The sequence below is a fragment of the Ovis aries genome, chromosome 15 (assembly GCF_016772045.2).
Source record: "Ovis aries strain OAR_USU_Benz2616 breed Rambouillet chromosome 15, ARS-UI_Ramb_v3.0, whole genome shotgun sequence".
Taxonomy (NCBI): domain Eukaryota; kingdom Metazoa; phylum Chordata; class Mammalia; order Artiodactyla; family Bovidae; genus Ovis; species Ovis aries.
In genome coordinates this window covers 25,475,349-25,491,184 of record NC_056068.1, presented here as the reverse complement: position 1 = coordinate 25,491,184, position 15,836 = coordinate 25,475,349, and the positions used below count along the sequence as shown (strand labels likewise).

At 42.5% G+C, this 15,836-nt stretch overlaps 1 protein-coding gene across 6 annotated transcripts in view; it reads left to right on the top strand.

Moving 5' to 3' along the window:
* CADM1 (cell adhesion molecule 1) overlaps positions 1-15,836 on the top strand; it is a 358,479-nt gene that overhangs the window by 308,406 nt on the left and 34,237 nt on the right. For 3 of the 6 annotated variants that reach the window (XM_004016040.5, XM_012095483.4, XM_012095482.4), the window contains exons 6-8: positions 6,286-6,385; positions 9,583-9,755; positions 14,217-14,297. In XM_004016040.5, coding sequence (XP_004016089.3) covers positions 6,286-6,385; positions 9,583-9,755; positions 14,217-14,297 — 354 coding nt within the window. The remainder of the gene's footprint in view (positions 1-6,285; positions 6,386-9,582; positions 9,756-14,216; positions 14,298-15,836) is intronic. The other 3 variants (XM_060399309.1, XM_012095485.4, XM_012095484.4) reach the window with 1 other exon arrangement.

Sequence of the window (15,836 nt, the reverse complement as noted above, 5' to 3'; positions counted from 1 at the left end):
AAAAAAGTAAATAAAAAGAATGGCTCAACACCATCCTTTATGATCTCCCTTAAGATACCACCTTGGAATAATACCCAGAATGCTAAAGAAATGTGTAATGAAATGAAAGTGTGTAAATCAGAACACATGGGTTGAACCTCAAATTTGGGGAGCTAGATTGTTTTACAATAAGAGCTGTTAAAGTGACTAAACAAGGAGGCCATTAGACCAGTCTAATTAGGTGATTCTAAATAGATGGGGAAACAGTGGAAACAGTGTCAGACTTTATTTTGAGGGGCTCCAAAATCACTGCAGATGGTGACTGCAGCCATGAAATTAAAAGACGCTTACTCCTTGGAAGAAAAGTGATGACCAACCTGGATAGCATATTCAAGAGCAGAGACGTTACTTTGCCAACAAAGGTCTGTCTAGTCAAGGCTATGGTTTTTCCAGTGGTCATGTATGGATGTGAGAGTTGGACTGTAAAGAAGGCTGAGCGCCAAAGAATTGATGCGTTTGAACTGTGGTGTTGAAGACTCTTGAGAGTCCCTTGAACTGCAAGGAGATCCAACCAGTCCATTCTGAAGGAGATCAGCCCTGGAATTTCTTTGGAAGGAATGATGCTGAAGCTGAAACTCCAGTACTTTGGCCACCTCATGCGAAGAGTTGACTCATTGGAAAAGACTCTGATCCTGGGAGAGCTTGGGGGCAGGAAGAGAAGGGGACGACGGAGGATGAGATGGCTGGATGGCATCACCGACTCGATGGACGAGAGTCTGAGTGAACTCCGGGAGTTGGTGATGGACAGGGAGGCCTGGCGTGCTGCGATTCATGGGGTCACAAAGAGTCGGACATGCCTGAATGACTGAACTGAACTAAACTGAACTGAACTGAACTGAATACCTTGGTAACTTATGTCAGCAAACCAAAACTTAAACCAAACCCAATACACTCCAGGACAATAAAACCTAGCCAATCACAGGTAGCTAACCAGGCTTCCCAAATAAGGCAACTGCTTAGCTCTAGCCAATCAAATAATTGCCATGCTTTTCTTCCATGCCGTCTTTATAGAAACCTTTCCCCCAGCTCCTTTTGAATTATTTTCAGTTGGACTGCCCTGTTGAACTGGATGCATGCTCAAAGCAACACTTGAAAATTTTAATATGACTTGTCTATCCTAGAACAGGGCTACGGTGGATTCGTGGTCTCCTAGTTTTCGTTTAACCAGCAGCAGAGCTAGACTTCCATTCCCCAACATTTCCCAACTATTTCATTCATTCATCTGCTTGGTGAATACATACTAAATGCCTACCATGTTCCAGTCACTGACATTATTCTAGGCACCAGGGATACAAAAAACGAAAACTTTTCTTGTTACAGAGCTTACATTCTTGTGCGGACACTCTTGCCATGAGGGTTTTCTCCCCCGGTGTTCACTTTCAAATTTTGAAGATTTCTCAGAGATCTGGAAGAGTACTATGTGGGTGAGTGTGCATCCAACTTCAAAGGCACTGGGAACAACTCTCTGCCGCAACATCACAGCATTAAATTTGATTTTGTTGGGTAAACAGTCATTTCAATATCCACAGAGCCACTTACAAGTTGCAACAAGAGGAAATTGTATTTCGCTGTGTGGTGTGGCACATGCTCTCCAGTCCCACATCCGTCCTCCAAGGCCTGACTCATCCCACTCATCATAGCTCAGCCCTCTTCAAGAAGTGCCGTTTAAGTGCTCCGATTCATACAGCAGATGTAACAGCAGGAGGGCCTTCACCTTGCAAACAAACAAAATAAACGGCAGTGAAAATTATTCATGAATGTGTGATGACAATGGGAAGCAAGCCTGTTGCAAGGTGTTCTCTTTAACTCCTCGGAGAGCTTGCTGTGACTCTGTTCTCTCACTAGCCCCAGCCTCCTGTGTCGCTAGACATCGCCCATCTTCAGCGCAAACCCGGCCTTGCCCAGCAGTTTAGGCAGCTGTGTTATAGGGGTCAGATCTTACCCCTAACCCTCAGGTTTATCTTGGCATCGCCATGCTCTTCCAAACTGCAGGAATCCTCCATGATTGACAAAGACCCTCAGGTAAAGCTTGCCCACCTGATTGCACAGGCACTGACCCACACTGCCCTCCCACCAGTCTGATTCATCTGGGCCCCCACCCTGCCCTTGTCTTTGCCCAAAACAATGAACACTTGGTCCAGAGGCCTCCAGTCTCACTGTAACAGGCGTTCCTGAATGTTGGAGGAAATCTCAGTCACACGAAGAGCCTGGAGAAGCACATTGGTGCTCGGGTTTCTAGACCTGCTTTGCAGTCAGCGCATCAGCAAGCATGTGAGGTCCACATCCTCTGACTTAAATTCTCAGGCAGGGACGATGTCAGGAGCCTCTGGGCTAACAGGTCTCCTCCCGCCATGCTGTCTTATTTCAGCAATGCTCCCCTCTGGTGATACCTGGCAAGGATAACATCCCAGGCAAAAGGAAACCACAGTGTCTTTTTAAAAATAAGAATTTGTAAAGACTGATACATTAGCTCAGTAATCTAGAGATAAGGAGACTGTGACTTTTCATTTCCATGGGAAAGTGAAATACAGGTTCCAGAGTCTTGAGTTTCATCTTCTGAAAAGATCATAGAATATGGTACAAGGTCAAACTGGCATGAAATCAACTGTAAGCTGCCAGCAAGCCATTCTAACCTCTTTAAGAGTTTCCTTTTATATATATAGATATATATTTTCCCCCCTTTATAGAGAGCAAAGTCCATTTAAGGAAAGTCTCATCAAATCAGAATGTCTTTCTAATATTGTTTTTTTAATTGGCTGCTACTGTAGTGTGACCTAAAGTCTCCTGGTATTTAACCCTCTGTACGACTTTGACTAATGGCCAAATTTTGTCTGCTATAGCAGTCTTGCTAAATGTCTTTTAGGGGTTTTTTAAAAATTACAGGGTATTATGAAAACCTCAGATCCCTCAACCTAATTGATTGTCTGTTGGTGATGCCATCTCTGTAACTGTAATGTTCCATGAGTGCATAGACCTAACTATTTTTCTTATTTTTATACAGCAGTTCCATTTTATAATGACATTAAGCCATTCTGAGCGATACATTTCTGGACAGTTATTGCACTTGGGCAGAAAGTGTCATCTGGCTTTTAGCCTTGTGCCTTCCAACACCAACTGAGGCGTAAAATGATCACCCAGAAAATGTACTAGGCCTTACTTAGCTCATTACTTAAAAATAAATCTTGGAGTCTGATTCTGTTTCAGAAAAGATTTGGTGGGTTATAACATTTGATTTATGAACATAATTAAAGCATAAATGATGAGCTCTGGACTATTCCATCAGCCATCTGGATTGTTCAGTATTTTGACACACTCAGATTGTAGTCAGGATCTTCCTGGAGAAGATCCTAACAGCCCTGGGTTCTAGAGGTGCCAGCAGAGCCCCAGGGTTTCTATTCCACCTGTTGAGAGGACTCAAGTTCCTCTTTCAGGACAAAGGATTGGGGATCAAATTTGTTTTCTAAGTTTCCTTCACCCGGAGATGGATCTTGGCGCATAAACTCTCTTTGGCATAAATATAGCTCAGCTGCCCACAGTCGAATAATATGCCTATACATACTACATGTGTCAACAGAGGAGGACGTTTTTCTGTATAATACAAGTGAGATTAATGTTCACCTTTCTAGCCAGCTATTAAGGTAACTGTGGCAGCTGTACCTATAAGTAGATGGTAGATGTTTCTCCAGAAACCTAAAGAGTAAATTGGGAAAATCAGTTATCAAAATTGAAAGTGTATTTTCTAAGGCTTAGTATATGATTTTTTAAAAAATGTAAATCCCAGGTATAGCAAGGCCTTAGCATGTTCTTCCTAATTTACGTGAGCCATTGACAACTGGTAAATAGCCATTAGAAGCATAAAAGGCATTTAACTAAAACAAACTCAGTAGTACTGAAAAGGCAGCGTGGATAGATTTTCAACACTGTCTTTATTATTAATGGAAGTTGAGCATGTAAAAACCCTTAGTGCACTGTGCTGAAAAATATGCTCTCTGTTTGCTTGTAAATTACACAAAGGAGAAAAAGGACCCAAAAAAAGCCTTCCACATCGGCCAGCAAGCACTCTGCTTCTCCTTAATTAATGGACCGAAGTCATTGGTGCATGGAAAATGTAGACCTTGCTTGGATCAGACATTAACCTATAAGCAAGTATTACATTTCAGCCCAAATTTGAGGCTTTGAATTTAGCTTTCCTCAGAATGGTTCCTGGGTAAGGATGACAGTGGTTTCCTAACCAGAAACTCCAGAAGTGCTGCTGTTTTTGAGTATGAATTGTAAGGGAGCCAGGATTTTATTGTCTGTGTTTTCAATGGCATAACCTTCTTCCTCCCCCCCCTTTTTTTTATTTCTTGTGGGTTTTTTAAAAATAAATTTTAACACCCAGTTCTGTGTGCACAGGTATTATACCACCAAAAATAATAGACCCCCATATGTCACCCACTGGTTGCATATAGCCTACAGTATTATTAACTCTCAAAGGAGGGTGTCCAGGAGCTCTTGACCAGCAGTCAGTGTTCCTTTGGGGTCTCCTGTTTATGAGTATTTCTGGCTTTCTTTAATGACTAGCATCCCCACCCAGTTAGCAGTATCTGGAGACCTCTATGCCATTTTCCTTTGCCAACAAGTCCAAGAATAGAATCGTGTTGCTTGCAGAAGTCAGCTGGAGCTTTCAGTCCTGTTAACTTATGTTCTCTGGCAAGTGACTTAGCTCCTCGAAAAGCATTACCAGTTCAGCGTGCAGTGCGCACCGATGCACAAGAAGCCTCTCTCAAAAGGTTTGGGATGCCACATAGTTTTCAAGAGTCAGAAAGATCCGGTGCTAAGAACATGACTATAAAAATGCATCTGCAATGCAGCCATCCCTAGAGAGGACCTCATGTGGCTTGTTTGGCTATGGGCAGGTTGAGACGGTTGAACCCCACCATATTTCTTATTGCACCCTGATTCCATAGGGCGAATGATAATGAGCGAACCACTGCTTATAAAAGGCCCAGGGGCTGTTGTTTGAATGATGTGATTGTCCAAGAAAGTAAAGTTATGGAAATTGGCTTGACCTTTCAGCCAACTGATGTCTTGACCTCTCACATGTATTACCTCTTGGGTACATTTCCAAAAATATACATTTATGGAGCCACAAAATTAAATGAGAAAACTGATTTAGGGATCACTGCCTTGTTCATTCAGTATAGGGGGACAAAAACCCTCCCAAACCCATTCAGGTTTTATTTGTAAATATATTTGTGTGTGTATCCAAATTAATTCTGACCCCTCCCCTTCCCTCCCTAGTCCCTGTACCTCCTAGCATTCCTCATTCATTCCCACACCCCACAAATGCAGTTTCTAAATAGATAGTAGAAATAAGAATACCTATTCATCGTGAAACTTTGACATCATGAAAGTTCTCTCCCTTAGGAGAATGTCACTTCAGAATACCTAAGTATTTGACTGCATTAGGAAGCTCTACTCAATACACTTGGCTTTAATTATGGATTGCCATTGGGAAATGTGGTTTGAATTCCTATAAACATACATTTCTTGGGACTGTCTCATTATGTTATCTCTATGACCTGGGACGGCCTACATCATTCTCTAGGTACCTGCCAGTGTTCTCATCCGTAAAATGGCATTTTCCACCACCAGTGGTGGTTCCTCCCTTAGTAGACCCTCAGTAACGTCAGTCTCCTTCCTTCTGATGTGTTTACCTTGAGATGGCATAGAGTTTCTTTAGGGGCCAGCACAACCTCCCAGGTCTTTATTCTTGGAGACATTAGAATGGAATTCAGAAGTTTTGCCTTTCCTATTTGAAAACAAGAGGCAAACTTATTAATATGCAGTGTCACAACATATTGTCACATGGTAATACATGATCTATGATAAAATGTATCAATTCTGAGCACCACAAATATCTGTGGCTTCACCTCAGCATGAAGGCAAATGAGTTTCCTTTAGCTTGAGTGAGTCTGGAGATAAACTTCAATGTAACAAAATGTGTTTCACAGGAAATGTTTGATGTGGCACAGTTGGCTTATGAATCTCCTTATCTATTTGTGGTTCACTCCTTAGAGTTATTAGGCAATTTAATTTGAGCAAATGCCAGGATTACTCACTAATTAGAAGGATGTGACTGAAGGCATGAGGATGGGGAGTGTGTTGAGTGCTGGTAGAATGGGGTCTGTGACAGCGTGCAAGTCTGGTTCTGCCTGATGATATCATTTGCTAAACATTGTACTTTGTGTTGTTGTCACGCAGATAAGCCTCAAGTGCATATTCAGATGACTTACCCTCTACAAGGCCTAACCCGGGAAGGGGACGCGCTTGAGTTAACATGTGAAGCCATCGGGAAGCCCCAGTAAGTTCTGAAGGCCGAGGTTGGCAGAGGGTCATAAGCAGTAAATGTCACAACACAGACACGTGCATTCGCAGCTCACCGGCCTGTCACCTGTCTCCTGCTGTAAAGGGTGGAAGATCTTTTTCAGGAAATAGAAGAATATTCAGTGAATAGTGGAATAAATAGCTGTGGTTCTTAAGGGTGAGGATCGGGAGAAAAATGAAATGCCAGCTAAGATTGAAGTCTCAGCTAATTCTATTTTATTATCATCAGCATGATTGTCAGAACTATTTTCTCTCACTCACATAAAATAATCCTAATAAATTTTTAGTGTGCCCACAATCTAATGATATATCTGCTACCTTCTGTGCTAATGTTTTAAGCTGCTGGAAAGATGGTTTTCAGACTTAAATTAAGCTGCTGTGTTTAGGGCCTGCTATAGGCAAATGAATTTGCCTTACTTTTCATTGTGCTTCTTCCCTCAAGGAAAAGTGACTCCTAGAAATATTTCTGTTAGTAAGGAGTGGTTTGGGAATTTTTCTCAAGGAATGTGTGTGTGTGTGTATATATATGTACTATTGCAGAAGGGAAAAGAACTGACTTTTACTCTTTATTTTATTGAAAAGTGTAAAAAAATAAAAAGCGACTTCATTTGCCCCTGCTGAATAAATGAGTGAAAGTGGATTAGACAAACTGCTCATGTTGCCACTGATACAGCAAAAGCCATGTGGTGGTACCACTTTAGCTCTTAGTTTCATTTGGGGAGGAGGAGGAGTCTTTTCATCTTTCTAAGAGAAAAAAAGATTGTTTTTACCTGGGAATAAACAAGCTGAAGGCAAAGACACTCTGTGGACTCACCACGTGGAGCCACAGGTCGGTGAGGGGATCCAGAGCACTCAGATTTTTTTTTCATCCCCAACAAAAAACAGAATTGAGCTCCCTCTGCTGTCCCCACGCTGCGGTTATCTCCCCCTCTCAGAGGTTTGCTAACCAGCATCTTTATCACAGTTTTCATACAAGGACCTCAGAGCATCTTCACATCTTCACAAAGCTTCCCCCAAGTCTTTGGAAAGAATTCTTCCCGTGACAGCTAAGCGATGAACTCTGAGAGAACAGAGAGCCAGAGGGGGCCTGTGGGCCCTCTTCCCACGTCAACCCTCCCTATTTAATGTGTACTTCTCCAGGGCCGAGAATTGGCTTCTCTCTTTACTCACCGTTTGGAGCTGTAAAAATGACCTTTAGGAAGGAGGAGGTGGTCTTCCTTTTGCTTTCCTTTTCCTCAGGTGTTTCGAAGTTATTTGGTTTTAAGTGCTTCCAGCTTTACCAGAGCAGTCTTCTTCTCCTTTGAACACTGCAAAAGCTTCAGCTGTTTCTTTGTGTAAACTGTTTGAACTAGGTCCCCGTTAGCAGCTTACCTCCCCTCCAAAACCATCCAGTGGCGGAAAAAAATAAATTCTCCCCAGCCTCTTGCCACACATAGTACCAGCCACATTAACCACATTTACAGAATATGGCTTGCTAACCTATATTTTGCTTCTGTATTTTTTTTTTCCTCTGAAGAAGGTACTGTGTTCAATTGAATGTGCCACGAGGACAGTAAATTACGTGTTTCCTTCGGGACATTGATGCCAGAGAGGGTATTTGTTTGTTCCTCTCCAATCGGCCTGGGTGCACGGTTTTGTGAGCAAGCACGCGTTACTCGCTGCTGGCCCTCCTAGCATATTACCTATTTATTTTCTCAAGAAATTGCATACAATAAAAATGGTAATTTAACTTGCCATTAAATGTTGTGAACGTTCTCGGCGCTTACCCCCACTGATGATTTCAGCTGTCAAGCAGCGGGACAGTAGGTCTGATTGCCAGGCAGACCCATTCGCCATTGCCTGCAAGGAAGACATATGCAAGGCTCATTTTTAAGTAATTTACTGGGTGGTGATGACAAACCCACATGTAATTAAAGAAAAATCATGACTTTGCATCCCCCTGGAAAACTGGAATGCTGCTTGACAGGGCTCACTTGAGTGTCCGTTCATTATGAAGCGCGGGTCTTTGGTCCTGATGCTGCTCCCAGGTAGTGCATGAAATGAAAGGAAGCTGCTTCTGTGCTCGGATCCCTGTGACCCTGCCTTGAAAATGGCAGCTTTCAGACCCAGTCCTAGATGTGGCCTCGATTTCATAGGGGCTGCCTTGAAGGATCATAAATTCAGTGAGTTAGAAAGAGACTCTGTGTGTGTGTGTGTGTGTGTGTGTGTGTGTGTGTGTGTGTGTGTGTGTGTGCAACTGAGGCTCTGGAGTACCTTGTGAAATTTGCTTTTTCCTGATGGATACAAATGTGGTCTCTAATCATGAAAACACACTTGCCTGTGATGAGCCAGTGCTGGAGGCCCCCAGGGGTCCACATGGAGGTGTCAGCACTCCACAGCCATCGATCTGGGAGCCCGTCCCCGGGCGCCTGCGGATGCACACACTGGGCAAGGGCAGCAGCACTGGGGGCCTTGGAGAGCCACGGAGGGCAGGCACCTTGCCCAGGCACATGTAGATCGGTGGATTTGGCCTAGGAGGGTGTGGTGGCATCTTGGGTTGGTGGAGGGTAGGTTAAGGGTAGGGAATAAGGGGACAGGAAGTGACTGCATCTTTCCAGAATGAGAAGAGGTGATTTTTTTTTTCTTTTTCAAACAGCAGAGGCCAGAGAAAGCACTATTCAGAGGTAAAAGTCCATTCCTTTCTGCAAAACAAGAAATCCGCTTACGTATCACAACTCTCTAAGCCAGTATCTCTGTGTGTTAGTAACCATGAGATTAATGCATGTATCACTAGCCCAGGATTTGATTTTTTTTTCCCCCTAATTAATGAGATGATTAACAATGGGTGAGCTCTGTCCTGTCTGAATTGGTGTGAAACCACACAGCAGGGCATAAAAAGAGGGCACATGGTTTATTTGCTGGTTTGTTGAAGATGGATTGGAAATAATGAGACTCCTGCTTGTGGCCTGTTGAAAGTTTTTCAACATCTGATAATATTTTTAAGAAAATTATATTCCAAACAGATTTGTGGAGCTTTCACAGCTGTAGTTCTGTGAACTTAAAATTATCTCCAGTAGGTCCTCTTTAATTGTGTCACCCTGCATGGGATTCATTTACTGCGTGGGTGAGGAGTTTGATGCAGACATCTTGGTGGGAAGTCATAATGCAACCTGTCTCTCTCCCTTCCTTCTGCAGGCCTGTGATGGTGACCTGGGTGAGAGTCGACGATGAAATGCCTCCGCATGCTGTACTGTCGGGGCCCAGCCTGTTCATCAATAACCTAAACAAAACAGATAATGGTACATACCGCTGTGAGGCTTCCAACATAGTGGGGAAAGCTCATTCGGACTATATGCTGTATGTATACGGTACGTGAGAAGATGAAGCCCTCTTCCATTTGACTCATTTACTGGGTAGCTGCTGCTTGTAATTCACTCCTAAAGCTTTTGGTCAAGTTGCAAGCCAAAACGCCAGTTTGTTTCCTTCCAGAATTAAAGAAGCCTGGCCCGAGGTGGACCCCAGTGCCTCTACTAGGAGGACAGCGCCTTTTCTTTCCCTTTTCTAACCGTGGGGGTTTCCCACTAGATCACAGACTCTGGTCATGCTGAGTAGGAAAGCTGTGTCCTCAGGCACAAGCTATGGAGATTATGTTAGAAATAATGACTGCGAAATTCAGCCTTACCAATTAATGGCTCTTCAGCTCAGAAAGTCTATTCCCAGTGGTATTTTCTGATGATACCTGGGCTAGCCTTTCTCCTGCTTTGATGAGCAGAACTATCCTATTTTCAGCATGAAGCTATTACATCCCAGATGTCGCAAGCCAGTAAATACTTGGAAAAAAACAGAAAGTCCCTGGTAGCTCCGTTAACCACTATAGCCACTGCCTTAGACACATGTTTTTTGTTTTTTTTTTTTCTTATTTGTCTGTTTTCTTAATATCTTTTTGCAGGATTATTAAAGCACGTGATCAGGAATTTCACTCTCTAGTCAACAAATATGTATTGTGCATCTACTTGTACCAGCCATTTTAAACTTATTTCCCATTTACAGCTTACGGTCAATTTTGTGTCTAGTGAATATTCTCTATTTAGCTGAAGAGTGCACTGCTTGTCTAGTCTTATGATGACAAATTGAGTCTCCCCTGTCCAACTGAATCTCAGTTAGTTTTACACCAGGAAGAATAGTCATGAGCTGACTTGACACAGAATGAATAACCATACACATGACAGTTTCAGTGTTGTGTGAGTATATGAACAGGAGTGTGCATTTCTCTCATGTGAGCCACGTAAGTAATCCAAGAATAAGTGTATGTGATATATACACACACAAATCTACCTATGGGAAATCTACTCCATAACATCTTAGAACCTGACCACTTTCCCTGTGAACAAAATAGGAGAACAATCTTTTTGATGAACTAGAAAAATCATTTAATGAAATGATTTACCCCAGGTTTCCATGGATATTAAAATATAGTTCTTAACTATACCTGAGGTTTTCTTTCTTTAGCATAAAGCAGAAGTAAAAGCTCACACCTAGTCACTTTATGTGTAGACTTCTAAGGTGTGTTTTCTTTACACACAACCTGTTTTGTCTGTTGTCCACACATTATAGCATTAATTCTCGCCAGTAGTTAAGGAGATCAGAGTGAAAGGAATGGCTCTCCGTGTAGGTGCGAAGAGGCTCTGTGTGCCCCACTTTCAGCCACCCTCGCTTTTTACTTCTGTGACCCCACCGGCCCCCGCCCCCCGCCTTAACATCAGGGTTTGAGCCTCATGCAAGGCCCCAACCTTGCTGTTATCCAGGTTTACAGACTCTTTCAACTCTTTAAAAACGGCAGATGTTAAAAAAGCAGATACAAATTTTCCCAAGTCTATTATATGCTTCCTTGATTCAGAAGACTAAGTTTGATTTACTGTACCCACTGTTCCGATATCTCAAGATGAGAAACGTTTTGTGGATTTGATGGACAGGTAGTTTTAAATAATTTTGGATCCCAGCTTCTGGCTTAGCGTTTATTGAGGGCTCTCTCACTTCCTTCCACGTGCTAAGATGACAGTCTTACATGCATGATCACCTCTAATCTCCATAGTAACAAGATGACCAGGTAATGTCATCATGCTTCCATTTTAAAGATGATAAAACGAAGCTGAGAAGGGTCACATAAGTTGCCCAGGCACAAGTTTACTGAGTGTGTTTTAGAGTCACTATACTTTGACTCCAAAGTCTATAGTGAAATGTGTGTCTTTCTTTCTTTGTAGTTCCTCTTTTTCTCTCTGCTTCCTGGTAGAACAAGATTGTTCCCTGGGAATGAACTCTGGGCCAGAGCACATTATTTAAAAGACAAGAAACAGAGACCCATCCATTTAGGCGAGGGCATCTATATCCGCCTATCTCCCCAGCCCAGCATGGGGCTTCGCCTGATCTAGGCGGTTTGCTGGATCCTCAGTTCGCTACTGTCCTTCTGTAACCTGAGCTGGTAGTGATGCTTGGGTGCAGGCTAGAATGCGCACTCCAGTTCTTGCTGCTCTAGTGATAAAATGTTCTAGCAATTTGAGAAGATGGTAAGGAGGTTTTCTTTTCAAAGCCAACTGATTGCACTACTACAGTAACTTTCAAAGTTCTTTACGAACTCAGAGTTAACGTGCCCTTAAAATGTTTAATTCTCTGGAAGTAACTTCTTCACTTGGAGAATCTATCTAGTTAGTGCCTCAGCCCCAATTGGTTTTGTTCTTTTAGCCTCTGTGTGTCAAATAGCTTATTAGCTCCACTCTGTATTTTCTTAAATAGTGACCTCACATTGCTCTTAACACTAGAAGTGATCTAAGCGTTATACCTGGTAACGGAATCTAATTCATTTAGGTCACTTGAGCCACATGTGAAGGACAGATTACCCCAGTAGTGGTAAAATAATTGAAAGTGTGTGAGTTTCACAAACTGAAAGGGACTGGTGACCTTTGTTTCTGAAATCTCTGCCCTCGTTAGTCTCTGTATCTCTCCGTGTCTGTAATCGTAGTTTCAGATCACCTTCAGGCGCACTTTGATTGTGTGGTGGACATCACACATTTTGTGCCAATGCATTTAGAAATAGGGGCAGAAATAGCTTTATAGTATATCAGGGGAGGTCTCCCAGCTACAGATGTTCCTTTTGAGTGATAAATATCGTCACTGAATCAGAACAAAGAAGGCAGGTCTCCAGGCACGGCTGAGGTGGGGCGTGGGCAGAGCAGGATATCTTGAGGGACCAGTGCCCTCGCTCACCTTGGCGTCCCCACCTCACCTGTCCCTGCACCTGCCACAGGGTGTGCGCGCATCTGGTGGTCTGCCGGGTCACAAAATGCTTCCCCGCCTGTGGCCTCCATAAGCAAGTATCCACAAAGCTCGACTGGACGTACTGTCTGTTCTTCTGAAAAAGCCATCTGAAATTATTAATGTAATCATTTCTACTTCTTGGAGGAGAATGGATTTTTTTTTTTTTTTAACGGATTCCTTTTGGCGCTTGTGTGAGGCTGCTTTCGCTAGTAATTTGCTGGCAGCCTCAAATAAACAGTCTCCCCTAAAACAGACCCGTCTGCTGTTGATTCTTCCCTGTCAAATTTGCGCATTTGTGTATGTGTGAGAGAAGTTTGTGAGAAAAATGAAAACCTCGGATTATTGATCAATGGTAGAATCTTTTAAGCAGACCGTCTAACCAAACACCAAGGTAATGTTTTTGTAAACTTCCAGGAAGGTGTGCCAACAATAAAGGTACCATATATAATTAAACTTTGGATGTATTAATTAGACAGTCTGAGAGCTCACTTGGAGATGAAAGGACACCAGATGTGTCAAGGAGAAAAAGTTGACGGGCTTTAGATAAAATTTAAAATCAAAAGCCTTCAAGTCATCTAATGCTCTATTATAGCAGAATGACTGCTTTAGTTCAAAGTCTTGCTGACAATTTAACACATTCAGTTTGATCATTTGGGTCAAAAATTTTTTTCTCTTTCATATTTGCTTTCCCTTTCCTCCCCCCCCCAAATAATTTTTGAGATCACAGAAGAATATACAGTATATCAAACAGCTGACAGAGCATTTCCTATCAGATTTCCTGGTTTTAGGGTCAAGTCTTGTTTATATTTAGTTGTCTTGTTTACAAGATGGAAATGTTCTTCAGTGTCATCACTGTCGCCCACGTAGGTCAGGCTTAAGCAAAGGCAACGAACTCATTAATATTTATAAGTGGTAAAATTTATTGACTTTTAAGAAATAAAATCTCAGTAAAATCTCACATGCCTGGAACTTGATATTTAGTGGTGACATTCTCTCTTCTTTGTATTTATTACAAGTATAGAAGTAGTTTTACTTCCTGCTGGGATGTATTGATGGAGAATAATGAAGTTAACAGTCAGAGAGCAAGAGGCAGGCGAGCACTCTTCCTTGGCCGATAGGAGCTCTTTAGATAGAGCAGCGCCATCTCCTCCTTTCTCCCACCGGTAAAAGTATGAAAGAAAATGCCAACATTGTACCCTCTCGGGGACTGAGTCGGTCTAACCCCACCCTTTGAAGTTGGATGGGAGGGTGTCATAGGTGTTTATTTTTTCCTCCCTTTTCTACTTCTCGTCTTCTCATCCCTAGTTCACTTCATTAGTACAAATTTTCTTTTCTTCTTTTCTTAGCTCTTCTGGATAAGGCTTTGGGATATAATTAGAAGACATAAATCTTTGTGGGGGGATGGGGGTTTTGAGTTTCAAACAAACATCTCAGTGTCTTCATGCCTTTGTTTTGTCATTACTGGTCATTGTTGTGTTCAGCATTGTGGGTTTGATTTTCCTTTTTTTTTTATCCAGATCCCCCCACAACTATCCCTCCTCCCACAACAACCTCCACCACCACCACCACCACCACCACCATCCTCACCATCATCACAGGTACGGTACCTTCATTGCCATTGAAAATGTCCTGAATGTATATTGTCTTTCTGGTATGTATAAAAAAAGAAGCCTTAAAAGGTCTCTTTGAATCCTTGGAATTGAAGTATTCCTTCATTTGGTAATTTGAAAGACATTACATACTGTGTTCTCAAGTTGAATCTTAAGGACCTCAGAAAAATCTTTAACATCCAAGCGATTTAACAGTAGGATCAGCTATTTTGCAGAATTCTTTTTTAAGCATCACCGTGCAAAGCAAAATGCTAGGGAAAATGGCAGCCTGGCTCTTAGAGGCTAGATAGCTTGTGTTTAGCCACGGTTGGCAAAATGGTAAGTATCCTAGCTTTGGATCCTCTCCTTGTCTTAATTTCATCTTAATCCACGTGAAAGAAAATACCCAGCCTTTACCATGCCTGTGTGGGCCATGTTCCTAAATGCATCATCCTTTTTGTCCCAGAGAGTACCTGCTGAGAGTGTGTCGCCTGGGGACCCACCATCCTTTCCACGCTGGGCACTCCTGTACCCCTTGCTGCCCTCTGTTAAACGTTGGAGGAGTGGAAGAGGCAGCCACAGCAGTTATCACTCTGTGGTTTAGCTCTTTGGACTCTCTGAAATTTATTCAAAAAGTTTCACTGTCTCCTATTTCTGACCATCGCTGAGGGAGGAGATGTGCCTTCCAGTCCCTTCTTCCTGGTCCTCAGCAGCTCTCAATGCTTGATATTGCTTGTCTGGGAGGCTTGGAGTTTTCTCTGCCAGCCAGGGTGGGAAAGGTTACAGCCTTACCATGTCAGCTAGTCATGCAAGATTTCCTTACATAAGGCTGCACCTACCTGCTATCGACAGGTACCTGCCCCAGAAACATGGAAAAGTAGTTATTCTATGAGACCCCCCCCCCCCAAAAAAAATCTCTTTAAAAATTAACTTTTGCACTCCATCTCTGAGCCATGTGCTCTGGTGTACAATCCTATCACTGGACTTCTTTAAAATCGCTGAATAGTATACTCATCTTTATCCTCCTTACCACCCTAGATATGGCAAACATCCTTCACATTAACTTTCTGGAGATGTTTTCAGTTTTCACAGGTCTCGGCGAGATAGACAAAATGAAAATTCTAAGTGGTCAGTGATAGAGGAGGCCTCATCAGTTTATGAAATATAACAGTAGATGGTCTAATTTCACTTTTCTTCACCTTTCTTAAGTATGACAGTGGAACAGAGAACTTTGAAATAAGCCACTAGTGAGGATGGTTTGAATGGTGTCTGTGAAAACATCAGTGTGTGCCCTTAATTGGAAAGTTCCTGAAAATCCATCAATTGGTGTTTGTGTCTCACTCTGAACTCAGCTCCAGCCAGGCTGCTTCCTAAATTCTTATCTGTGTGTATTTCCCTTTTAGCTCTCTGTTAGTTTCTTCTGCTTCTTACGTAAATTCAGTTTGTGAGTAGAGCAAATAGATTCCTCCCACTTTCTGTATCGTTAGTAAAGACAGCAAAGACGCTCCTTCCTGGCTCTGATTTCTAGAGCAACCACGCTAACATCTC